Source organism: Pistacia vera, unplaced genomic scaffold, assembly GCF_008641045.1.
Source record: "Pistacia vera cultivar Batoury unplaced genomic scaffold, PisVer_v2 Contig663, whole genome shotgun sequence".
Lineage (NCBI taxonomy): Eukaryota > Viridiplantae > Streptophyta > Magnoliopsida > Sapindales > Anacardiaceae > Pistacia > Pistacia vera.
In genome coordinates, this window is record NW_022196516.1 from 193,705 (window position 1) to 221,557 (window position 27,853).

General features: G+C 31.8%; 1 protein-coding gene across 4 annotated transcripts; it reads left to right on the forward strand.

The window, feature by feature from the left end:
- Window positions 1-1,800: 1,800 nt before the first annotated feature.
- On the forward strand, window positions 1,801-27,641 carry LOC116112559 (GATA transcription factor 28-like). 4 transcript variants are annotated; one of them, XM_031398686.1, is made up of 8 exons: window positions 1,801-2,055; window positions 2,487-2,920; window positions 22,816-22,902; window positions 23,025-23,119; window positions 23,909-24,040; window positions 24,640-24,745; window positions 27,211-27,282; window positions 27,404-27,641. In XM_031398686.1, exons 2-8 carry the CDS (start codon window positions 2,621-2,623, stop codon window positions 27,467-27,469), a joined length of 858 nt encoding a protein of 285 aa, XP_031254546.1. In that variant the 5' UTR covers window positions 1,801-2,055; window positions 2,487-2,620; the 3' UTR covers window positions 27,470-27,641. The 4 variants fall into 4 exon arrangements, with proteins under 4 accessions (XP_031254546.1, XP_031254543.1, XP_031254545.1 ...); XM_031398683.1 differs by having other exon boundaries at window positions 1,802-2,055; window positions 22,986-23,119; XM_031398685.1 differs by having other exon boundaries at window positions 1,802-2,055; window positions 2,608-2,920; window positions 22,986-23,119.
- The last annotated feature ends 212 nt before the right edge of the window (window positions 27,642-27,853 follow it).

The window sequence follows — 27,853 nt, forward strand, 5'->3', positions numbered from 1 at the left end:
ACAATAATACCAGACGCCACTAACACAACTTTCAAACTTTGAAGAGAGAAAGAAATTAACAATGCCACTGAACGAACACAAAACAAAATGGGAAACACAAAAAGGAAAACCTAAACAAACAGATAAACCAGTTAAATGCCCGATAAAAAAAAAAAAACAGTTTAACAATTACAAATAAACCGGTCCAGACATGCCGGTTTACACTTGCAAATAATTTAGTAAATTACTAAAACATATTGCTATTATTACTAAAAATTGGCAAGACAATTTCCATATAATTGTACCTATTGTTGAACAATCCTATTTAATCCTACAATTTTTAACACTGCGTAACAATCTTGTTTAATGTTAACAGTCAAAGATGCAAAGTCATTAGTTTCTATCACATTAACAAATTGAAAAATATTTATTTATATCAACAATAAATATATAAATTTATTTCATATATAATATTTTATTTATTGATTTTTTAAAGTATCAATTAAACATAAAATAAACTTTAATATAGAAAATAAATATTTAAAACACACGCACAAAAAAAGTAATTAAATATAAATTGAACTTCAATACAGAAAATATATATTTAAAACACACACAAAAAAAAAAAAAAAAAAAAAGTAATGTAAACGAAATATAATAAACATATCTGCACAATGTGCAAGCCTTCCGTCTAGTTTTTAATATTTTCAAAAAAACAAATAAAAATTTATAAAATTCAATAAAGAACATTCAGGTGCGTCTGTTTCCCCTATCCTATTTCTATCATTTCCAAAATACACATTTGTTTCCCTATTCTGAAAATACTATTATATTTTATTCAATTATTTTTAAACCCCCTAAGTTTGTTAATTTAACTAAACACCCCCTAAAAAAAGTTTAAAAATTGATAAAAACACCCCCACCCAACCACATTTGCCAGATTTCGGCCACTACTGCCGGAAGGTGGTCAGAATCTGGTATAATGGTACATTACTGGCTGGATTTGATCAGTAGTGCGTCGATCTGACCTTTTTTGGCCAGATCGATGGCCAAAGATATGGCCATCGTTGATGGTCAACGACTAAAGATCTAGCCGTTAACGACCAGATCTTTGGTCATAGATCTGGTCGTTAACGGCTAGATCTTTAGTCGTTGACCATCAACGATGGCCATATCTTTGGCCATTGTTGACAACCAAACACGGCTAGATCTGGTCATCAATGGCCAGATCTAGTCGTAGATTTGGCATTTTCCGGCCAAATCCATGGTGGATCTGGTTGGAAAAGGTTATCTCGGCGTAAGATTAGTCAAATCTAACCGATCGTGCGGCTATACAACGACTTCGACCACCCTCCGGTGGTGGTGGTCTACTGCTGGTATTTAATGGGTGAATGGGTTTTTTTTTTTTTTTTTGTAATTTTTAATGTTTTTATTACACGAGTGTTTAGTAAATTAACAAACTTAGGGAGTGTTTTTGTTAATTTTCAAATTTTACCTCGTTATTACTATCCAACTCTCATTTTTTTTAAAAAACTATCCAAAATACTAAAACAAACGCACCCGAAGTTAATTCTTATTCTAATTTCTTTATCCTTTTAATAATATAATATTTTCATATTCTAATTTCTTTTATGTTTTAATAGAATATATTTTCATATAATACATGAAATACGTAAGCCAAAAGATTATCAATAAAGAAAAACTAAAAATAACACGTGTAAGATCTACACTCAAAATAATAATAATAATAAATGAACACACATTCCCATAATAATTGCACTTTTTAAAGTCAAAAAATAAAATTCGACCAATCAAAAATGAAAAAACAACTAAGCACCCTATCACCACTTACTTACCACCGTCCTCTAGGCTCTAATCATCTGTCACCACCCTTTGTCTGTCAACGCTTAATCCTAACCGTTGATTTCCTTACTCTCCGATCCTCATCGGACGGTCCACACTCCTTCCTGTTCTCTTCTCCTCTTTTTCTCAGCCGATTTAATTTATCACGGGATTTCGCCTTGTTCCAGTGCAGGAAAGTCGTATTCCGCTCTTGAATTATCTTACACTCGAATGGTACTACTTAAAATTCCAATCAATCTTTCAATATCTTTTTCTAATTTTCTGTTTGGTTCGTGAGAAAGTTTGAGAGAACAATTTATTATTTTATTCTCACTTTTGATCAATTTGTCACACTTTTACTTTAAATTATTTTATTTAGGAAGATAGAACAACTTCTGTTTATGGTTCTTATTTCTTTAATGTAAATCAAATTTTTATAAAATTGCTTTGTGTAAGTATGTTAATTATGTTAAATTTTGTTTAGGTTAAACGTAACTTTTCTGTGATTTGAAAGATTTTCTTGCATTTTCTCGGAAACCAAACTGGTGAGCTGTGAAGTTGAAAGTAGTTAATATATGTATATATGTTTTTAAATTTTTATTTAAGAGAAAAGTTCTGATTTTGAATCTAATTTTGTTTCTTGTATTTTCTCGGTTGCCAAACAGAGTGTTAAGTTACTTCATTTATGAATTGATAGTGCTTGCATCAAGTTGAATCTGAAAGCAGCCATTGCTGTAAACTGTCAAGAGAGTTGGTTTTTTGAAATTTGTGATTTTATGTATAAAGTATTGAAGAAATAATGGATGGAATACATGGAAGCAATTCCCAAATGCAAATGAATGAGGGGCAGCATCCAATGCATCATGTGCATTACGCACAAGAACACGAATTGCATCATATGAGCAATGGGGATGTGATGGATGATGAGCATGATGATGATCGTAATGGTAATGTTGGTGGAGGTGAGACTTTGGAAGGGGAGGTGCCGTCTGATCCTGGGAGTCTTTCGGATAATCGTGGCAATGGTGATAATGGGGATCAGCTAACATTGTCATTCCAGGGTCAGGTTTATGTGTTTGATTCGGTTTCACCTGAAAAGGTGATTTTCAGTTCTCTTGCAATTGTATACTTTGTATTGCTATTGCTTTGATTGTCTTGTTTGATTGTTTGGTGTTGTATAATTTGAAATTTATGGGTATAACTAACTATAACTAACTTCAGTTAGAGGATATTGAGAATCTTTATGTGATGTTTGAAGTGAAAAGATGTGTTTTACTTTTTACACAAGGTTTTTTATGCACCATTGTTTTCAAAATGGTGATCTTTAAACTTTAAACTATTAGGACTTTATGAACCCAAATATAATATATTTCCTGATTTCCTGATGGGAATATTGTACTATCTTACAATCCTAAAACAACAAAGGGTATGAACCACCATCGCAACATGTAGGGTTAGGTAATAATTGTTGGATAAGATTAGAATCAAACTGACATGCCTTAAAAAGAAATATTCCCATAGTAATCTTTTAAAGAATATGGCATATTTGCTTTATGGATTGTTGTGGTAAAGTTAGAAGTACAATTGGATGAGATAATTTTATGATAAAAAGAAGATGACAAAGTAGATGAGTGCAACTTCGCTTTATTGATTGAAAACCAAGTCAAATGATTAGGATTCTAATCTTGCATACTACATCTTGGTAGATACCTCTTATAAATGAGATATGTACCATTTGAGCTCCATTTATAAGTTTGTCTGATGAAATTTACATTTTTATTTGTTCAACATTTTAATATAGAAAAAAAAAGATCTACAAGGAGGAGTAAACACTTTAAAGCAAAGGAACTTTTATATTCTTCTATCAAAAATATAACTTACATGTTCAGATGTTATTCTCTTAATGTGAGAGGAAAGCCATAGTTCCAAATAAGAGTACCTTCTGTACAATGTCCTGAATTGGATAATGCATCAATTACTTGAATATGATTCTTATAATTCATGACCTTCATTTTCATCTTCGAATTGCCTTGCATGCCTATCTACTTTGATCAAAACAATCTTTTCATGATTCTCTCTATCTGTAGACATGCTTTATTAAAAGAATTATTTAATAAATACCAATATTATCAGTTATAATTTGTAGGTCTTATGATTCTTGGGCTGATGTTGAAGATTCCACAGCAAACCAAGGTAGAATCTGCATAATGAATGTGAGGTGCCACAATAAGAATAGAGTACCAACTGTGGTTATATTTTGATTTGATGTGAATTGAATCTCCTAGAGTCGATTAAAGCTATTGCTAGTTTCAACTATATAAGCTATTCAGAAACTACGGAAGATCATATTTTAAAGTTTCAATTAAAAAGCTAAATCAGTCTTTGTTTTCTTCATGATTTTTTGTACTTCTTTTTTTTACGTGTGTTGTTTCATACGTAATCTTAAAGTGTGAGGCTATTCTGTACCACATCCCAACTGTGGTATGCACCATGTCTCTCTTTTTCCCCTGGAATGTGTTTTTTGAAAACTTAGCTGACACAAAATTCCTGTAAGAGAGTTATTAATTCTTATCTTTGCTGTTTCTGGTGTGGAGTAAGTATCTCTGATTATGTTTAGGGCTTTCCAAAAGGATGAATGGGTGTTATTGAGATGAGAACAGAAGGATGTGTAAATTGCTTCTCTTTTCTTGATTCCGGATTTGGGATAAGAGCATGGAGACCTTTCAATGGTCAGGGGGTGACTTCATGCAGTGTGTTCCAAATATTTTGTGGTCCTCTTACTTTTTTTTTATTGTAGAGAGTTGTCTTGTTCTTCTTTGACTTTCCTTTTGTATATGGAATATGTGTACAGTTTAAGCTAATTTGTATTGTATTGTATGACTGTTATATTCTCCTTTTTCATGGCCTTAGCACTTTTTTGTTTACTTTATAATCTGTTGGAAAGTAAGTTATTATTATGTGATAGACCCCAACTCATCCAACAAAATTCACAAAAGGAAATATAAGGGCAAATGGCATGGTGTGCAAGTGGGAGTTCGTTATCCACATGGCAATTACAATGGAATTGGTGTGACGTTTGTGAGTATAAATTGAGGGATAGGAATTGTAAGGGTGGAGAATATTTTGGTGGGATATTGGAAGGGAGGCCCCTAGCTCCTCGAATTGCTGTTATCTTTACATTCAGTACTGTTTTCTTAATGTTCTTCATTATTATTGTTACTCATTTCTATATCAATCAATATAGAGGTATATTCATATTAGTGCTTTCTTAATTGTCTCTGATCTGTGTTGGAATATGTTTTGTTGGGAATACTGTACTTTGTGGGTTGTGTTGAGTGTTAAGAATCCAGGTTTTATCATTATGCAGCTACAATTGGTGATTCCCATAATTGAAAATTGTTTGGAAGTGAAAGTTGATGCAAGACATGCTTTTTGACATGGTTGTTTCTCAAGCAAAACAAACTTCATTTTGTCTGTTGTGGCTTGTTCTTATTCTGCATTTTATTAAAGAATGGTTTGGTTTAATCCTTGCTGCCATTTTTTGCAGGTTCAAGCAGTATTTTATTATTGGGGCGTGAAGTACCTCCAACTATGCCTGCCATCCCTATGACTAGTCATCATAAATCGGGTACTTTATTGACCTGATCAGCTGATTATTTATATTTCTTTGTCTCTTTGAATTGTTTTTCTAACCAATCATTGAACCAGGGGCTTCCTGGTACTCCCCAACGATTAGTGTGCACAGAGATTAGCCTCGCTGATTAGATTTCGTGAAAAGCGGAAAGAGCGAAATTTTGAAAAGAAATTCGTTATACTGTTCGTAAAGAAGTAGCACTTAGGTAGGACGTGTCGTTATAATTTGAATTAATTCTTTCTTTATGTGCTTAATTTTTAGTGGGACAGTTATTTTACCGTTGTTCATCATGGACTGGTATAAAAGTCATGCATCTCATTTGGAAGATCATCCTGTCATTTGAACTATTTATGGTGCTTGATACTTGGTTATAACAATTGAAGTTATGGCCTCCAATATATAGCCTCATACTGATAGAGATGCCTAGAACTACTATATTAAGTATTGAAATTTGACTTTTGTGGAGGTGGTATGATGAAGCATGCTTCTCTACTAGTAATCTACTCTAGAAATCTTTAATTTTCTGCTTTTCGAATAGAGTCAGTTTCCATCATTGGGTTCTATTCCATCTCAAAAGACTACTAGTCCTCACAGTCCATGAGATTTTAACTTTTCCTAGTTTTCATTTGAGAGGGAAATGGACAAGCATGTTGAAGATTTTATACTCTAGTTTGGTGATTGTTGTCCTCATGTAGGAGAGGCCTTACAAGAGAATATGATTAATCAGGCTGTGCTTATTATAAAGAAGTTATATGTTTTACTATCCTTTGGTGAAGTTAGTAAGTTTTTGGGGTTTTGCTGTATGTTCCAAGTTTGTATGATGATACAATTTTTTGTCCTTTCTGGGATTTTGTTTATTAATAATCTTTGCATTTAGTATTTTGATGGTCTACCTGATTATCAATTCTGATGCTATAGTTGCCTGTATTTTTACTTGGTCCTGTTTATTTTTGTAGGATGAAAATAAAGGTCAGTTACTTCTTCAAAGTCAATAATGATGATTCCGCATCAGCAGTTTCAAGCTGGGGATCAAACCATAGCTGGGGTGTGGATGGCAATGGATCCCAAAATCAAGAGACTGTGTAAGTCAATATATATTTTTTTCTCCTGAATTTAGTAATGCTAAGTCTAACAGTAATCAGCTGGGATTTTGAAATTGTCTGAAGTTATATTGGCAAATACTCTTCTATTCTTATAGAAGAAAAATTCTTCTATTGACCTAGAAACTTCAAGACAAAGCAGAATCGGTTGTACCTTGATAGAAATATTTCAAGCTCTGCACGGGGAGAGGGAGCCCTAAAATTTTATGAGCTCTGATTCTAAATCTAAAAGATGTTAGAGACTGTAGTGGCCTATTTTAAAACTGAATGTAAGACTTTATATCATTGCCTTTATCAGTTGGGCTTCTTGCTTCTAATGACCACATGGAGTTGGGAACTCTGTAACAGTCTGTGTGCAATGAACATTATTTTCAAATTTAACCTCATTGAACACTTTACCAGCATTTTGAGATGGATAACTTCTCTTTTTCCTTAATTTCCATGCATGTAATGCAGTCCTTCCTATAGCATTAAACTTATTCTGTTTGAACTTGTTTATATTGATTAATCTTGTGCAATTATGGATTTCAATATTTTAATTTTTTCTTGATACATCAGCTGTCTCACTGTGGTATCAGTGAGAGTCTACACCAATGATGCGACGAGGACCTGAAGGGCCAAGGACCCTTTGCAATGCTTGTGGACTCATGTGGGCAAACAAGGTAAAACACCAAGGGCTTTTTGTGTATCATATAGGAGTTATATTAGTATTTTGTTGCACTGAGTGTATCTCTTCTGGTCCATGTTGGCCCTACACTCTCCATTTGTCACATTGAGTTTTACAAGAGAAACATAACATTCATTGACTTCTTTCTAAGTTTGTTTCTTAAGACGTTAGATGTTTGAAAAAGTCTCTAGAAATAACTGATGGAAAAGGTTTCATGGAGGTTTGGCTTCAGTTTGGAGGGAAAGGACACCTTTTGGGAGAGATGGTGTGAGGGAAATCATGGTGGTGACTGAGTTTGGAGGAACTGGTTTGAGTAACCTTATATATCAACCAGGGTTTAATTAATTTATATTGACTGTTTAGATAAGTCTTGGATAAATGGATTATTTTGGTCTGGTGGTGTGGTGTTGTTATTTCATTTTCATTTCATTTCGTGACCCTTTTAATACATAATTTCTTTCATCCTATTACAACATACCAAATCTGACCTTGTGTGGGTGAACATCTTCTATCTATTTGAGACATTTGCATAGAGCAAGAGCAAACTGTGACGAAAACACTCTAATTCGATAAGTTAATTGACAGGAGTGTAGTTTCTGGTGATGTCTAAACATGTGAGCGACATCGTGAGAGAGAGAGTTATGTAGTTCATGAGAATATGAGCCTGCAATTCATTTGGTAGAGTTGCCTACAATTATAAGGTAGGACACCCATCATGTTAAGACATTAAAGTTGATTTGTCAATGTTTAACTGATTGATTCATTGCGAAGGACACCCATAGCTCGTTAGACATAGAACTCTTGTCAGTGTAATCAATTTGTGCTATCCAAAAAGAAAAAAAAAAAAAAAAAAAGAAAAGAAAAAAACAAGACAGAAGGCTAATCTGCGGTGTCTAAGTGATACACAGAAAAATCGAACCTATGCACAATTACTAGAAGAGCCCTAACCAATATAAATGAGCAATATCCCAAGTTTCCCATTTGATGGATTATCCCTAAAATAAGTAAATCTCAAATAAGCCTTTAGGCTCATTATCAATCAGACTACCCTTGCATTCTATTTGAAATTTACTTAATTGTTCTGCTGACCAGAAGGAAATAGGATGTTTTCTGTAATGTTCTAGTTTAAGATGATATTGCATTACCTTGCCATGGGAAGAGCATATTTAATGCTTGTGAATGATGTCATGTAGGGAAGAGACAGCAATGAATTTAGAAATGTGGTTTGTGGTTTCCATTTGTTTGGGTAAAGTTAGTGAAGTTGCATTGGCAAAAGAGATTGATCTTCTTAGTTTATATTTCGTTCAAGAGGTGTTTAGCCAAAGTTTTTAAAATATGGAATATTGAAGAAATAAGCATGTGATGACGCTTGGGTCTGGCATTTAATTACCTTGGTGGTAGGAACAACCAATATGAATTTATTTTGGTCCTTGTATATTGAGAGTTTGTCTTGGTTTTGTATGGGAAAGACAAGCAATTCAATTGCTTATCAAACAGGTTGTTGTCTTCTTGTAAATTCTCATTTTCTATCTGTTAGACCACCCATAGCAAGGTTTATAAATTGAAAGGCAAGAGTAAGAATAGGCTTAAGGTGCATGAGTGTGACGAGACAATGAATGTGGAGAGTGGTGAGTTTGTTATGAGTGTGGAGAGTTTGTAAAGAAAACACTGGCTGATATCAGTTATATAGAATAATAATTAGTATATAGAGAGGAAGGAGAGAGGCAGGTCATTATCGAGTGATATCTATAGGACAAATTGGGAGGCCCCCAGCTCCTCGAGCTGCTGGGAACCCGCTTGTTGAGTGAATTGCCTTTAAGAGATATTCAATCCTATAATACTATTTCAGCTCTTTTCGATTGTGCAGTTGTTGCTATTTGCTGTGTTTGCGGTGTTGTGGATTGTTTTTAGGGGAGTTCCATCACTATCTCTGTTTTGTTCATGAAATTGAAAGAAGTTGACTTTCTATGTTAGTCCTAACTTGATTTAGTTGTTTGATGTGGTAAATAGATACTTATGGAAGAGAATGACAATTCATTTTGTTCGTGGAGTCTCTTGGACTTCCACTGGGATTGAAATTGTGTTTGCCCTTTGGGTTGCATCTGTCATTGCTTTTTTTCTTTTTCTTTTATCCCTATATGTTGCTTCTCACATTTTATAAAGTTGCTATTAGAAAAGTTGATGTTCAGGCATTAGTTCCCATTTTTAGTGAAATTTTTATAGCTTGGAACTATAGTGAACTCCGAGGGATCCCGTGTTTGGTGGTTCCTTTTTTTTTTTTTTTCCCTCTTTTATATTTGTTTATTTGGTATTGATATCAAATTTAAACCTTGTAACTGTAGGGAACTCTGGGGATCTCTCGAAGGCAGCACCCCAGCCTGGACATAATAATTCCTTGAACAGGAATGAGGAGGTGAGCTACCCACCAATGTCCCTATTTATTAAAATAAATTATTGCCTGCATGGGACTTGCAATTTTATATTTTCTGCAGTTAGTCTTAACACTATTTATTTTATTGTCATGTATAGAGAATGGAAATTTTAAGGCAGACCAAATTGTTACAATTGCGGAAACATTAATGCCCTCATGATAGCCATTTTGGCTTGGCTTCTGTGTAGAGAATACTTTGAATCAACTTAAATGAGGAGCGAGCATTCATTTCATCTCCTAGATACTGCTTATGGGTTGGCTGCGCTGCACGTCTGGGAAAGTTCTATCCGAAATGATTTTACAACTCTCCCCTTGATGGACAACTTGGAGATGCGCATAAATTTGGAAGGCAGCTGTACCATGATCCGACCCTCATTGTTTGGTAGAGAAACTATAACTGTTTTGAACTTGATTTTATCGAAGACAAACACAGGCTTTGTTGTGCATTAGTCATTCTTAGAAATTTCAGTAATAGATGTTCGTAGATTATATATGTTTATTTCATTGATATAGGAGAGTTTCAGTGAGAATTTATGTTTCTGTTCTTCTTTGATAATCAGATTCTTTCTTTGTTGATTTGCAGCTCCTAGTGCTTTAGTTGTTTTCAAAAATGTTTAGTGATTATTAATACTCAGGATCTTATAAAAAAAAAATTTAGTTAATTATGTAATCTAATTAGGCATTTAACTCAGATGTTAACTAAATCACTGCAAATTATTCGTATAAAATCCAGTGAAAATTAAATAATATAACTGGAATTAATAAATAAACGAAGCAATCACTGTCATACGGTATGACATTAGTTATCAGTAACGTTGTGATATAAGTATGGATTCCATTGAAGTTCAAATATCACTTGCGGAGGCGTTTCCATCGCTTTAATTTCTTATTCGGGCAAGGAATCCAATCAAATTGTGAGCAATGTTTGCAAATTTTATGTTTTAATAACCCCAATAATACTATATTACAAGAAATCTTATTAAAGATTGATACAAAGTGAGTGACAAAAAATGAATAGAAGTGAACAAAAGTCAACTCTTAAATTCACTTTTTTTATTTTTTGCCAATCATTTGTATAGGATCTGTAAATGTTCATACTCTAATAACCCGGTTGTAGATTAAGAAAAGAATAAATAACTTGAAGGAAAATCTATGAACCGAAGATGGTAAAATCTGAGTGACGCCAATCTCTTTATATCATGTTTAATATCTTTGGATGGTCAAAGGGACGATAGAGACTTGAATGTATTACTAAGAGGTTTGAAGTTGATTCTTGGGTTGTTAATATGATAGCCACTAGAGGATTATTTGATCGTTACTTTAAAACTTCGAAAAATTAGTAAAGATACGTATAAATTGGTTTGGTATCTGTAAAGAAGGGGGGGTGTTGTTGTCGCGGGTGGAGGCAATGATAACGCGTAGTGGGATACAAAAGTTGAGATAGGGATGTTAATGGAGAGGGTTGGGTTGGATATTAAGAAATCTAGCCTAGGCACATGCCCACCTTTCATAAGTAGCCAAATCCGCTGTATTATCCATTCTAAAAAATGGGACGGGTTTGGGTTTATGTTTTTGATCCATATATATATATATATATTAATATATATACTATTCTCAAATTAATTAATCAAAATGTAAAAAATCATTTTAATAAATTTATTAGTGTAAATATTATAAAAATTATTTATTAGTTTTATTTTTGGGTGAATGAGACGAGTCAGGGTTAAAACGTTAAAGTTAGCATTCCTATGGCCAGCCAAAATATTTAATCATCTACGTGGGATCAATTTAAATATAAATTCTTCCAAATATAACTCGAAAGGTACAAAGTTGAAAAACTATAAAAAACAAAAAAAAAAAAAAAACGATTAGTTGATTGTTGTAGGTTTAACTTTTAATAAGGTATTGACAAGTATAAATTTGACAAATATGATTATATTAGATCATTTTGATTGAAAAATTAATTTAGATGAAAATATTAATAAATAGATAATAGAAAAGAGAAAATAAAATATAAAAGACTGCGGTGCGTGTAAAAAGCAATGTCATTGATGTGTCCAACGACCCATTAACAAAAGAGATTGTTATAAGTTCATATAACCATTTTTTTTTGGTATAATATGGTAAATTTGGCAGCTTTTCGCTTAAAAAGCATAAGAAGTACCATTTAAATCCTTCTCCATGGTTGCAACAAAAAGATCGATTTTAGCATCTAATGACTAGGTGTCTCATGATAATTCTTTTAGGTTGGGTGATTGGAAGCATGAGCGCAGCATTAACTTTTATTTTATATTTTATGATCAAAGTGTTCAGGTTAGTTTGCGTAACCGATTAATCTTGGAATCTATTGAATACCCTACAAACTAGTATTAAAGTAAGTTACCAATGTGGTAAATGACCCAGTGATTGGACTTGAGAAATCAATTAAGGAGGTAAACTTCTTAACCGTTAGACTAATCTTGAGTTTTGAGCAGCTTATCACCAACGCATTAAGTCCAATGTCGTTAGTGTAGGGTTTCAACTATATGTCACCTTTTATTTTTTTTCTTCTTAATTTGGGGTTTAGGAAAATTATGTATTCTTTTTTTTTTTCCAAAATTTAGTGGTAAATATCAATTGGGTTTTTACCGCATATTTTGAAATTTCAATATCTTTATGAGCTCATGAAAAAGTTAATCCATAACTAATCAAACTGTGTATATTTGTACCATATGATTTGATTTTACATATTATTATGATAGAAGGAGAAATTGGTTTTTAATCATTCTTGGTATGGTAGAAATACAATTTGTTCAAATGAAAACTATTTATATAGGAGATAAAGGATATAAATCAAGACACCTAACAATATATTGCAACAAGATTTTTTTTCTTTAAATTGGTTGATAAATGGTACAATGCAAATCGTAATATAAACAAAGGAAGATTTTTGACATAAAATTTAAACCATGGAATGGAAACAATGAATGGTACACACTTGTACGTGGAAACAAAAAAAAAAAAAAAAATATATATTTAAAGATTTTAAGTTAAAAGAAAACTAATTACAATATGCATTATATATTATAAACTCGATGTTTAATTTTATAAATTGACGTTTTGCATATGGTACAAATGTGTCTTTTCAGCATTAGACTTCTCATTTAACAAGAGCAAAATTCATTTGAATTGTAACAATAATACAATGTTTGTTTATACAAATATAAACCACAAGTATTAAAAAAAATTATCACAAGCTTAAAAACATTTGAGGTAAAATTCCAATGAAATATCTTAAAATAAAAAAACAATAAAATTCATTTTTGATTATGGATTTAGAGCATAAAATTATCCTATCAATATAGTAGTATAATTGTCAATATCAATATGTGATGTTTAAGACATTAGTAAAAGAATTCAACCAAAATAGTGAGATATTGAAGGCAATTGAAAAAATATATAGATATTGTGGTTTCATATAGTTGAAAAGATACATATAGACAAGAAATGTGTACCCTTAATATTTATCTAATCAAAATTAAAAGAGCAACGATTTAACAAAATTGTTCCTTCTTGTGGAAAAGATTTTGGGCTACTTTAAATAATAGAGATGAGGCTACTTTTAAATATATAAATTAATCTACCAATTTACCACTTTTTTTTTGGTCATTTTTTAAAAAATATAATATCAATAATGTTTTGTTACAACTAAGTCATACAATAAGTGATACAAACAGCAAAAGTTATACAAAATTTATGGAAATAACTACTCTGTCCTTTGTTTTTGTCTGTTTCTATTACCCAATTGTATGATCCAGTTGTAAACATAACATTGCTCATATTATATAAGCAATTAGTTTGCAATGTTAAAAATTGGAATTTGATGGCTGATCCTAGTACCAAATTGCATTACAAGAGAACATATTGGATGAAAAGAAGAATCTAAATTTTGAACAAAGAGAAATTTAAGATTTACAAATTTATCAAGACGCTTTGAAATAAGTTAAACCTTTTATAACACCAAGTATATGTAACGTTCTCCAATAATATACGTTACTTCTCCATCCTTTAACCTAATAAGATAATCATTAATTCACATATTTATTTAGCTTTTTCTAATATCTTAAATTACATCATCAACCGAATCTAAGTTTATTTGAACATAATGATTTGAAACTAATTTTATTGAACGAAAACCGATGTAATACAAATAGTAGATGGTGAGTTATGATGATGCTGAAACAACCAAGAGAGAGATGACTGAACATAGGAAAATAGGAATATGATAAATCACCACTTAATGTACCAAGTTTGGATAGTGGATTGGATAAAAAAAATCACAAAATGTTGGATATTGTTTAAGATAACCAGAAAAGGTTCTCAATAATTCATTCAAATAATATAATCAACTCTTTTTCAAGGATATAAAGACTCTTATTTATACTAGAACTATCATTAACTAACTAGGAATGGAATAAACTATTAAATGAAATAATTCTTATTCTAATATGGAAAATACCTAAAACAAGAAATTTAATTTAATTAGGACTACTATAATAAAATAAGAAAACCTAAATACAGCAAAACCTCTCTATAGTGATACTTTATATAGGAATAAACTCTACATAGTCATAAAAAATCTTAGTCCCAATTTGGGATAACTATAAATAAGAATAAACTCTACAGTCTACATTGTAATAAGTTATAATTTTTCTAATTCCCGCCTTAAGGAAAGTTGCCTCTACATAGTAATAATTATCTGTATATTACAAAAAAATATATGTTATGTAAAATTAAAGATTTAAAATAAAATAAAATATTTATTTAAATTTGTTAGGGACAATGATTTATACTTTAGAGTTGTTATCACATCTTTTACCTTACGAGTACGTAATAGCTCGTTAGCATGGATACCTTCTTGTTGAAGCTAAAATATTTTTAGTTTCTTAAGCATGTTTAGAGCTTCATGGCACAAGATTTTTTGTATTTTCGTACTATTATTTTCAGAATTATTTCCTTTCTCTTCTTGTCTAATTGCAATAATGATTTCTCCTTTGGTTAAAGCATATACGATTTATTGCTCATTTGGATAATCGAAGAAGTAATTAATATCCATTCGATTAGTGTAGTGAAGTTGTCAAATCTGATCACTCAATTCTATAGTGACTCTTTTATTCTCCTCATTCACTTCATTTGTAACTTACAATTCATCGACATTAGTGGTCCTAATTTTGTAGCGCTTAAAACCATTGACAATTGTCTATGGCTTCACATCAATTGACCATGCATCAACTGCATTTACAGTTCCATCAATGACACTTATTTTTGTTGGTTCTAAGAAATGATTTTTTATCCATTTCAAAAATAGGCAATTGAAGCGCTAAATTAAAATCCTAATACTACTAAAATATGAATTGAAATCCTAATACTGTACTACTAAAACATGAATAATAACATAAAAAATCAAAACTATAATACCTCTATTAAGTTATAACCTTCTTATAATAATAAAATTAGTTAGTTCCACCATTATGACTATAGAGAGGTTTTACTATATAAAGAAATAATAAAATTTCTTTCTCAAAAAATTTTAATAATATATTCCTGAGTCATATGATTTATTTTAAATCAATTTAAAAGTTCTAAACTGAATGATTATTGTTTTAGAAGAACTTTCTTGCGGCCAGAACTAACTTCTAAACGTCTTTGACGAAATTCTTGAATACAAATACATGCAAAATATTATTTAAATGTATATTTTGAGTTCAATTATTAGTTAAGGGTTGAACATATAAAGCACATGCTTATTATTGCAAAAACAAGTTTTAAATGATGCATCAAACTAACGAATTGTTTCTTTGAATATCTAAGGATAAATTTGAAATTGTTTTTCACTTAAAAACTACAATTTTGATGGATGAAATAAAAAATTAATTAATTCAGGAAAACTATTAGGATATAGTTAATTTTATCTTATTTTAATTTATCTTTTTATCTCTTACACTTTATTACTATAATCAAGAGTCTTGTTCATACCCAATGTAAAAATTTTTATTAAAAAAAAATCTACTAACAAAAACAGGGTTTACAGGCTACAAAATAAAGTTTACGTAAGAAATTAAAAAAAAAAAAAAAAAATTAGTTATGTTCACTCAATGTATTATTTTTTCTTTTATTCCGAATATTTTTTACTAAAGTTTCCTTCTTTTTTCCTCTGCCTGACTAATTAAAAGATATATTTAGTTTCTTCCAATATCTAAGGTTGATTTTATAGTTATTTTTGATATAATCTAAAAATGAATGATACTTGGATTATTTTTGTTGCAATCTGCAAAGGGTAGATTCATTATAAAATACCCAAATAAAAAAGTTTACATTTTTTTTCTAGCTATTTACCAATTATTTTTACAAAAAGGAACTTCTTATATACAAAATGGGTATGATGTGTTTGACTTTGATCATTAATTTGTTAAGCTGTGACAAAATAATCACCAGAAACACATCCAATTTATTGCAAAAGCAGGTTGAAATGATCAAATTTACTGCCACACCAAAAAGATTATTTAACTAAACCTCAATACCGTTATTTTTAATTATTCTATAGATATTTATAAATAAATAACTCTTCTATTTTTTATTTACCTATAAATATCTATTCCTATTAGTAAAAGATCTCTACACCTGGCGTAGTTATCCGACATGTTTAGATAAGTCTTTGGATAAATGGATTATTTTGGTCTGGTGGTGTGGTGTTGTTATTTTCTTTCATTTTCATTTCGTGACCCATTTTAATACATAATTCTTTCATCCTATTACAACATACCAAATCTGACCTTGTTGTGGTGAACATCTTCTATCTATTTGAGACATTTGCATAGAGCAAGAGCAAACTGTGACGAAAACACTCTAATTCGATAGTTATTGACAGGAGTGTAGTTTCTGGTGAGTTACACATGTGAGCGACATCGTTGGACGAGTTATGTAGTTCATGAGAATATGAGCCTGCAATTCATTTGGTAGAGTTGCCCTACATTATAGGTAAGTAAGTAGACACCCATCATGTTAAGGACATTAAAGTTGATTTGTCAATGTTTAACTGATTGATTCATTGCGATAGGACACCCATAGCTCGTTAGACACTGACTCTCTGTCAGTGTAATCAATTTGTGCTATCCAAAAGAAAAAAAAAAAATGAAAAAGAAAAAGAAAAACAAAGACAGAAGCTAACTGCGGTGTCTAAGTGATACACAGAAAAATCGAACCTATGCACAATTACTAGAAGAGCCTAACCAATATAAATGAGCAATATCCCAAGTTTCCCATTTGATGGATTATCCCTAAAATAAGTAAATCTCAAATAAGCCTTTAGGCTCATTACAATCAGACTACCCTTGCATTCTATTTGTAAATTACTTAATTGTTCTGCTGACCAGAAGGAAATAGATGTTTTCTGTAATTTTCTAGTTTAAGAATGATATTGCATTACCTTGCCATGGGAAGAGCATATTTAATGCTGTGAATGATGTCATGTAGGGAAGAGACAGCAATATTTGAGAATGGGTTTGTGGTTTCCATTTGTTTGGGTAAAGTTAGTGAAGTTGCATTTGGCAAAAGAAGACTTGATCTTCTCTTAGTTTTATATTTCGTTCAAGAGGTGTTTAGCCAAAGTTTTTAATTGGAATATTGAAGAAATAAGCATGTGATGACGCTTGGGTCTGCATTATATTACCTTGGTGGTAGGAACAACCAATATGATCTTACTTTTTGGTCCTTGTATATTGAGAGTTTGTCTTGGTTTTGTATGGGAAAGACAAGCAATTCAATTGCTTTACAAACAGCTTGTGTCTTCTTGTAAATTCTCATTTTCTATCTGTTAGACCCCCATAGGCAAGGTTTATAAATTGAAAGGCAAGAGTAAGAAGGGTTAAGGTGCAGGAGTGTGACAGACTGAATGTGGAGGTGGTGGTTTGTTATGAGTGTGAGAGTTTGTTATAAGAAAATCTGGCTGATATCAGTTAATATAGAATAGAAATTAGTTATAGAGAGGAAGGAGAGAGGCAGGTCATTATGATTGATATCTTATAGGACAAATTGGGAGGCCCCAGCTCCTGACTGCTGAACCCGCTTGTTGAGTGAATTGCTCTTTAAGAGATATTTCAATCCTATTAACTATTTCGTCTTTTCGGATTGTGCAGTTGTTGCTATTTGCTTGTGTTTGCGGTGTTGTTTGGATTTGTTTTAAGGGGAGTTCCATCACTATCTCTGTTTTTGTTCATGAAATTGAAAGAAGTTGACTTTCTATGTTATGTCCTAACTTGATTTAGTTGTTTGATGTGGTAAATATACTAATGGAAGAGAATGACAAATTCATTTTGTTCGTGGAGTCTCTTGGACTTCCACTGATTGAAATTGTGTTTGCCCTTTGGGTTGCATCTGTCAATTGCTTTTTTTCTTTTTTTTTATCCCTATAGTGTTGCTTTCTCACATTTTATAATAGTTGCATTAGAACAAGTTTGATGTTCAGGCATTAGTTTCCCATTTTTAGTGAAATTTTTATAGCTTGGAACATAGTGAACTCCGAGGGATCCGTGTTTGGTGGTCTTTCCTTTTTTTCCCCTCTTTTATATTTGTTTATTTGGATATTGATATCAAATTTAAACCTTGTAACTGTAGGGAACTCTGGGGATCTCTCGAAGGCAGCACCCCAGCCTGGACATAATAATTCCTTGAACAGGAATGAGGAGGTGAGCTACCCACCAATGTCCCTATTTATTAAATAAATTATTGCCTGCATGTGGACTTGCAATTTTATATTTTCTGCAGTTAGTCTTAACACTATTTATTTTTATTGTCATGTATAGAATGGAAATTTAAGGCAGACCAAATGGTTACAATTGCGGGAAACATTAATGCCCTCATGATAGCCATTTTTGGCTTGAGCTTCTGTGTAGAGAATACTTTTGAATCAACTTAAATGAGGAGCGAGCATTCATTTCATCTCCTTAGATACTGCTTATGGGTTGCTGCGCTGCACGTCTGGGAAAGTTCTATCCGAAATTGATTTTAGCAACTCTCCCCTTGATGACAATCGAGATGGCGCTAAATTTGGAACGGGCACTGTACAATGATCCGACCCATTGTTTTGGTAGAGAAACTATAACTGTTTTGAACTTGATTTTATCGAAGACAAAACCAGGCTTTGTTGTGCATTGTCATTCTTAATTTCGTAATAATGTCGTCTATTATTATATGTTTATTTCCCATTTGATACGAGATGATTTCAGTGAGATATTATTGTTTGTTTTCTTTCTTCGATAACAGTCTTCTTTGTTGGATTTGCAGCTCCTGTGCTTTAGTTGTTTTTCAAAAATGTTTAGTGATTATTAGATACTCAGGATCTTATAAAAAAAAATTATTTAGTTATTATTGGAATCTTAATTAGGCATTTAACTCAGATGTTAACTAAATCACTGCAAATTTTCGTATAAAATCCAGTGAAAATTAAATATATATACTGGAATTAATAAAATAACGAAGCAATCACTTTACATACGGTATGACATTAGTTTCAGTAACGTTGTGATATAGGTATGGATTCCAATTGAAGTTCAAATATCACTTGCGGAGGCGTTTCCAATCGCTTTAATTTCTTATTTGGGCAAGGAATCCAATCAATTGTGAGCAATGTTTGCAAATTTTTGTTTTAATAACCATAATATATATTTACAAGAATCTTATAAATGCATACAAAGTGAGGTGACAAAAAATAATGAGAGTGAACAAAAGTCAAATCTAATTCTCTTTTTATTTTTGCCAATCATTTGTATAGAGATCTTTGTAATGTATTTACTCTAATAACCGGTTGTAGATTAAAAAAAAAACATACTTGAAGGAAAATCTATGAACCGAAGATGGTAAAATGTCTGAGTGACGCCAATCTCTTTACTTATCATGTTTAACTATCTTGGATGGTCAATGAGACGATAGAGACTCTTGAATGTTATTACTAAGAGGTTTGAAGTTTGATTTCTTGTGGTTGTTAATAATGATAGCCATAGAGGATTATTGATCGTAACTTTAAAACTTCGAAAAATTAGTAAAGATACGTATAAATTGGTTTGATACTCTGTAAGAGAGAAGGGGGGGGTGGGGGTGTGGGTGGTTGTCGCGGGCGTGTGCGGGGGGCAATGATCTACCGCGTAGTGGGATACAAAAGTTGAGATTAGGGATGTTAATGGAGAGGTTGGGTTGGATATTAAGAAATCTAGCCTAGGCACATGCCCACCTTTCTTATAAGTAGCCAAATCCGCTGTATTATCCATTCTAAAAAATGGGACGGGTTTGGGTTTATGTTTTTGATCCTATATATATATATATATATATATATATATCTATTTCTCAAATTAATTAATCAAAATGATAAAAAATATTTTAATAATTTTATTTAGTGTTAATATTATAAAAATTATTTATTAGTTTTATTTTTGGGTGAATGAGACGAGTCAGGGTTAACAGTTAAAGTTAGCATTCCTATGGCCATCGCCAAAATATTTAATCATCTACGTGGGATCAATTTAAATATAATTCTTCCAAATATAACTCGAAAGGTACAAAGTTGAAAACACCTAAAAAAAAAAAAAAAAAATAAAACGATTAGTTGATTGTGTAGGATTTAACTTTTAATAGGGTATTGACAAGTATATAATATTTGACAAATATGATTATATTAAGATCATTTAGATTGAAAAATAATTTAGATGAAAATATTAATAAATAGATAATAGAAAAGAGAAAATAAAATATAAAAGACTGCGGTGTCAAAAAGCAATGTCATTGATGTGTCCAACGACACCATTAATACAAAAGAGATTGTTATAAGTTCATCTAACATTTTTTTTTTGGGTAATATAATGGTAAATTTGGCAGCTTTTCGCTTAAAAAAGCATGAAGAAGTACCATTTAAATCCTTCTCCATGGTTGCAACAAAAAGATCGATTTTAGCATCTAATGACTAGGTGGTCTCATGATAATCTCTTTTAGGTTGAGGGTGATTGGAAGCATTGAGCGCAGCATTAACTTTTATCTTATATTTATGATCAAGTGTTCAGTGTAGTTTGTCGTACCTCGATTAATCTTTGGAATCTATTGAATACCTACAAACTAGTATTCAAAGGTAAGTTACCAATGTGGTAAATGACCTAAGGTGATTTGAGCTTGAGAATCAATTAAGGGAGTAAACTTCTTAACGTTAGACTAACTCTTGGAGTTTTGACTGCAGTCTTATCACCAACGCATTAAGTCAATGTCGTTAGTGTAGGGTTTCAACTATATTGTCACCTTTTATTTTATTTTCTTCTTAATTTGGGGTTAGGAAATTTATGTTTTCTTTTTTTTTTTTCCATTAAATTTAGTGGTAAATATCTACAATTGGGTTTTTCCGCATATTTTTGAAATTTCAATACTTTTATGAGCTCATGAAAAAGTTAATCCATAACTAATGAAACTTGTGTATATTGTACCATATGATTTGATTTTACATATTATTATGATAGATGGAGAAATTGGTTTTAATCATTCTTGTTTGGTAGAAATACAATTTGTTCAAATGAAAACTATTTATATAGGAGATAAAGGATATAAATCAAGACACCTAACAATTATATTGCAACAAGATTTTTTTTCTTTAAAATTGGTTGATAATGGTAACAATGAACAAATCGTAATATAAACAAAGGAAGATTTTGACATAAATTTAAACCATGGAATGGAAAAAATTGAATGGTACACACTTGTACGTGGACCAATAAAAAAAAAATATAAAAAAAATTTAAAAGATTTTAAGTTTTATAAAGAAAACTAATTACAATATGCATTATTATTTTATAAACTGATGTTTAATTTTATAAATTTGACGTTTTGCATATGGTACAAATGTGTCTTTTCAGCATTAGACTTCTCATTTAACAAGAGCAAAATTCATTTGAATTGTAACAATAATACAATTGTTTGTTTACAAATATAAACCACAAGATATTAAGAAAAAATTATCACAATTGCTTAAAAACCATTTGAGGTAAAATTCCAATGAAATATCTTAAATAAAAAACAATAAAATTCATTTTTGATTATGTAATTTTAGAGCATAAAATTATCCTATCAATATTTTATATATAATTGTCAATATCAATATGTGATGTTTAAGACATAGTAAAAGAATTCAACCAAAAATTAGTGAGATATAAGGCAATGAAAAAATATATAGATATTGTGGTTTCATATAGTTGAAAAGATACATATAGACAAGAAATGTGTACCCTAATATTTATCTAATCAAAATTAAAAGAGCAACGATTTAACAAAATTGTTCCTTCTTGTGGAAAAGATTTTTGGCTACTTTAAATAATAGAGATGAGGCTACTTTTAAATATAAAATTAATCTACCAATTTACCACTTTTTTTTTTTGGTCAATTTTTAAATATATTATTCAATAATGTTTGTTTACAACTAAGTCATACAATAAGTGATACAAACAGACAAAATTATACAAAATTTATGAAAATGAATATCTGTCTTTGTTTTTTGTCTGTTTTATTACCATTTATGATTCAGTTTAAACATAACATTGCTATATTTATAAGTAATTAGTTTGCAATGTTAAAAATTAGAATTTGATGCGATCCCAGTACCAAATTGCATTACAAGAGAACATATTGGATGAAAGAAGAATCTAAATTTTGAACAAGAGAGAATTTAAGATTTACAAATTTATCAAGACGCTTTGATATAAGTTAAACCTTTTATAACACCAAGTATATGCAACGTTCTCCAATAAATACGTTACTTCTCCATCCTTTAACTAATAAAGATAATCATAATTCACATATTTATTTAGCTTTTCTAATATCTTAAATTACATCATCACCGAATCTAAGTTTATTTGAACATAATGATTTGAAACTAATTTTATTGAACGAAAACACCGATGTAATACCAGCTACAATTGGTGATTCCCATATAATTGAAAATTGTTTGGAAGTGAAAGTTGATGCAAGACATGCTTTTTGACATGGTTGTTTCTCAAGCAAAACAAACTTCATTTTGTCTGTTTGTGGCTTGTTCTTATTCTGCATTTTATTAAAAAGAATGGTTTTGGCTTTAATCCTTGCTGCACATTTTTTGCAGGTTCAAGCAGTACTTTTATTATTGGGGGGCTGTGAAGTACCTCCAACTATGCCTGCCATCCCTATGACTAGTCATCATAATAATCGGGTACTTTATTGACCTGATCAGCTGATTATTTTATATTTTCTTTTGTCTCTTTGAATTGTTTTTCTAACCAATCATTGAACCAGGGGCTTCCTGGTACTCCCCAACGATTAAGTGTGCCACAGAGATTAGCCTCGCTGATTAGATTTCGTGAAAAGCGGAAAGAGCGAAATTTTGAAAAGAAAATTCGTTATACTGTTCGTAAAGAAGTAGCACTTAGGTAGGACTGTCCTCGTTATAATTTGAATTAATTCTTTCTATTATGTGCTTAATTTATTATTTGTGGGACAGTTATTTTACCGTTGTTCATCATGGACTGGGTATAAAAGTCATGCATCTCATTTGGAAGATCATCCTGTCATTTGAACTATTTATGGTGCTTGATACTTGGTTATAACAATTGAAGTTATGGCACTCCAATATATAGCCTCACTACTGATAGAGATGCCTAGAACTACTATTATTAAGTATTGAAATTTGACTTTTGTGGAGGTTGGTATGATGAAGCATGCTTCTCTACTAGTAATGCTACTCTAGAAATCTTTAAATTTTCTGCTTTTCGAATAGAGTCAGTTTCCATCATTGGGTTCTATTCCATCTCAAAAGACTACTAGTCATCAACAGTCCATGAGATTTGAACTTTTCCTAGTTTTCATTTGAGAGAGGAAATGGACAAGGCATTAGTTGAAGATTTTAGTACTCTAGGTTTGGTGATTGTTTGTCCCTCATGTAGGAGAGGCCTTACAAGAGAATATGATTAATCAGGCTGTGCTTATTATAAAGAAGTTATATGTTTTACTATCCTTTGGATGAAGTTAGTAAGTTTTTTGGGGGTTTTGCTGTATGTTCCAAGTTTGTATGATAGATAACCATTTTTTGTCCTTTCTGGGATTTTTTGTTTATTAATCTAATCTTTGCATTTAGTTATTTTGATGGTCTACCTGATTATCAAATTCTGATGCTTATAGTTGCCTGTATTTTTTACTTGGTCCTGTTTATATTTTTGTAGGATGCAACGAAATAAAGGTCAGTTTACTTCTTCAAAGTCCAATAATGATGATTCCGCATCAGCAGTTTCAAGCTGGGGATCAAACCATAGCTGGGGTGTGGATGGCAATGGATCCCAAAATCAAGAGACTGTGTAAGTCAATATATATTTTTTTCTCCAGAATTTAGTAAGTGCTAAGTCTAACAGCATAATCAGCTGGGATTTTGAAATTGTCTTGAAGTTATATTTGGCAAATACTCTTCTATTCTTATAGAAGAAAACAATTCTTCTATTGACCTAGAAACTGTCAAGACAAAGCAGAATCAGGTTGTACCTTTGATAGAAATATTTCAAGCTCTGCACGGGGAGAGGGGAGCCCTAAAATTTTTATGAGCTCTGATTCTTAAATCTAAAAGATGTTAGAAGACTGTTAGTGGCCTATTTTAAAAACTGAATGTAAGACTTTATATCATTGCCTTTATCAAGTTGGGCTTCTTGCTTCTAATGACCACATGGAGTTGGGAACTCTATAACAGTCTGTGTGCAATGAACATTATATTTTCAAAATTTAACCTCATTGAACACTTTACCAGCATTTTGAGATGGAATAACTTCTTTTTCCCTTAATTTCCACATGCATATAATGCAGTCCTTCCTATAGCATTAAACTTATTCTGTTTGAACTTGTTTATATTGATTAATCTTGTGCAATTATGGATTTCAATATTTTAATTTTTTCTTGAATACATCAGCTGTCATCACTGTGGTATCAGTGAGAAGTCTACACCAATGATGCGACGAGGACCTGAAGGGCCAAGGACCCTTTGCAATGCTTGTGGACTCATGTGGGCAAACAAGGTAAAACACCAAGGGCTTTTTTGTGTATCATATAGGAGTTATATTAGTATTATTGTTGCACTGAGTGTCATCTCTTCTGGTCCATGTTGGCCCTACACTCTCCATTTGTCACATTGAGTTTTACAAGAGAAACATAACATTCATTGACTTACTTTCTTAATGTTTGTTTCTTAAGACGTTAGATGTTTGAAAAAGTCTCTAGAAATAACTGATGGACAAAGGTTTCATGGAGTGTTTAGGCTTCAGTTTGGAGCGGGAAAGGACACCTTTTGGGAGAGATGGTGTGGAGGGAAATCATGGTGGTGACTGAGTTTGGAGGAACTGGTTTGAGTAACCTGGTTATATATCAACCAGGGTTTAATTAATTTATATTGACATGTTTAGATAAGTCTTTGGATAAATGGATTATTTTGGTCTGGTGGTGTGGTGTTGTTATTTCCATTTTCATTTTCATTTCGTGACCCATTTTAATACATAATCTCTTTCATCCTATTACAACATACCAAATCTGACCTTGTTGTGGTGAACATCTTCTATCTATTTGAGACATTTGCATAGAGCAAGAGCAAAACTGTGACGAAAACACTCTACATTCGATAAGTTAATTGACAGGAGTGTAGTTTCTGGTGATTGTCTAAACATGTGAGCGACATCGTTGGACTGAGTTATGTAGTTCATGAGAATATGAGCCTGCAATTCATTTGGTAGAGTTGCCCTACATATTATAAGGTAATATTATAAGGTAGAACACCCATCATGTTAAGGACATTAAAGTTGATTTGTCAATGTTTAACTGATTGAATTCATTGCGATAGGACACCCATAGCTCGTTAGACACTGATACTCTTGTCAGTGTAATCAATTTGTGCTATCCAAAAAGAAAAGAAAAAAAAAAAATGAAAAAGAAAAGAAAAACAAAGACAGAAGGCTAATCTGCGGTGTCTAAGTGATACACAGAAAAATCGAACGCTATGCACAATTACTAGAAGAAGCCGTAACCAATATAAATGAGCAATATCCCAAGTTTCCCATTTGATGGATTATCCCTAAAATAAGTAAATCTCAAATAAGCCTTTAGGCTCATTATCAATCAGACTACCCTTGCATTCTATTTGTTAAATTCACTTAATTGTTCTGCTGACCAGAAGGAAATAGGATGTTTTCTGATAATGTTCTAGTTTAAGAATGATATTGCATTACCATTGCCATGGGAAGAGCATATTTAATGCTTGTGAATGATGTCATGTAGGGAAGAGACAGCAATGAATTTAGAAATGTGGTTTGTGGTTTCCATTTGTTTGGGTAAAGTTAGTGAAGTTGCATTTGGCAAAAGATAGACTTGATCTTCTCTTAGTTTATATTTCGTTCAAGAGGTGTTTAGCCAAAGTTTTTAAAATTATGGAATATTGAAGAAATAAGCATGTGATGACGCTTGGGTCTGGCATTTTAATTACCCTTGGTGGTAGGAACAACCAATATGGATCTTACTTTTTGGTCCTTGTATATTGAGAGTTTGTCTTGGTTTTGTATGGGAAAGACAAGCAATTCAATTGCTTATCAAACAGGCTTGTTGTCTTCTTGTAAATTCTCATTTTCTATCTGTTAGACCACCCATAAGCAAGGTTTATAAATTGAAAGGCAAGAGTAAGAATAGGCGTTAAGGTGCAGTGAGTGTGACGAGACAATGAATGTGGAGAGTGTGGTGAGTTTGTTATGAGTGTGGAGAGTTTGTTATAAGAAAATGCATGTGGCTGATATCAGTTAATATAGAATAGAATAATTAGTATATAGAGAGGAAGGAGAGAGGCAGGTCATTATTGAGTGATATCTTCATAGGACAAATTGGGAGGCCCCCAGCTCCTTGAGCTGCTGGGAACCCGCTTGTTGAGTGAATTGCTCTTTCAAGAGATATTTCAATCCTTATTAATACTATTTCAGTTCTTTTCGGATTGTGCAGTTGTTTGCTATTCTGCTTGTGTTTGCGGTTGTTGTTTGGATTTGTTTTATAGGGGAGTTCCATCACTATCTCTGTTTTTGTTCATGAAATTGAAAGAAGTTGACTTTCTATGTTATGTCCTAACTTGATTTAGTTGTTTGATTGTGGTAAATAGATACTTAATGGAAGAGAATGACAAATTCATTTTGTTCGTGGAGTCTCTTGGACTTCCACTGGGATTGAAATTGTGTTTGCCCTTTGGGTTGCATCTGTCAATTGCTTTTTTTCCTTTTCTTTTTATCCCTATATGTCTTGCTTTCTCACATTTTATAATAGTTGCTATTAGAACAAGTTTGATGTTCAGGCATTAGTTTCCCATTTTTAGTGAAATTTTTATAGCTTGGAACTATAGTGAACTCCGAGGGATCCCGTGTTTGGTGGTCTTTCCTTTTTTTTTTTTTTTTTTTTTCCCCTCTTTTATATTTGTTTATTTGGATATTGATATCAAATTTAAACCTTGTAACTGTAGGGAACTCTGAGGGATCTCTCGAAGGCAGCACCCCAGCCTGGACATAATAATTCCTTGAACAGGAATGAGGAGGTGAGCTACCCACCAATATGTCCCTATTTAGTAAAATAAATTATTGCCTGCATGTGGACTTGCAATTTTATATTTTCTGCAGTTTAGTCTTAACACTATTTATTTTTATTGTCATGTATAGGAGAATGGAAATTTCAAGGCAGACCAAATTGTTACAATTGCGGGAAACATTAATGGCTCCTCATGATAGCCATTTTTGGCTTGGGCTTCTGTGTAGAGAATACTGTTTGAATCAACTTAAATGAGGAGCGAGCATTCATTTCATCTCCTTGAGATACTGCTTATGGGTTGGCTGCGCTGCACGTCTGGGAAAGTTCTATGCCGAAATTGATTTTAACAACTCTCCCCTTGATGGACAATGGAGATGCGCATAAATTTGGAACGGGCTGTACCAATGATCCGACCCTCATTGTTGTTGGTAGAGAAACTATAACTGTTTTGAACTTGATTTTATCGAAGACAAAACACAGGCTTTGTTGTGCATTAGTCATTCTTAGAAATTTCAGTCAATAATGTCGTCTATTATTAATATGTTTATTTGCCATTTGATACTAGGATGAGTTTCAGTGAG

What these genes read in the sequence shown, in the direction of transcription:
- LOC116112559 (XM_031398683.1), top strand. Translation starts at nt 2,621, where the DNA reads ATGGATGGAATACATGGAAGCAATTCCCAAATGCAAATGAATGAGGGG. An exon ending in ATTCGGTTTCACCTGAAAAG is followed by an intron (nt 2,921 to 22,815) that starts GTGATTTTCAGT and finishes CATTTTTTGCAG; the next exon opens with GTTCAAGCAGTACTTTTATT. An exon ending in CTAGTCATCATAATAATCGG is followed by an intron (nt 22,903 to 22,985) that starts GTACTTTATTGA and finishes TCATTGAACCAG; the next exon opens with GGGCTTCCTGGTACTCCCCA.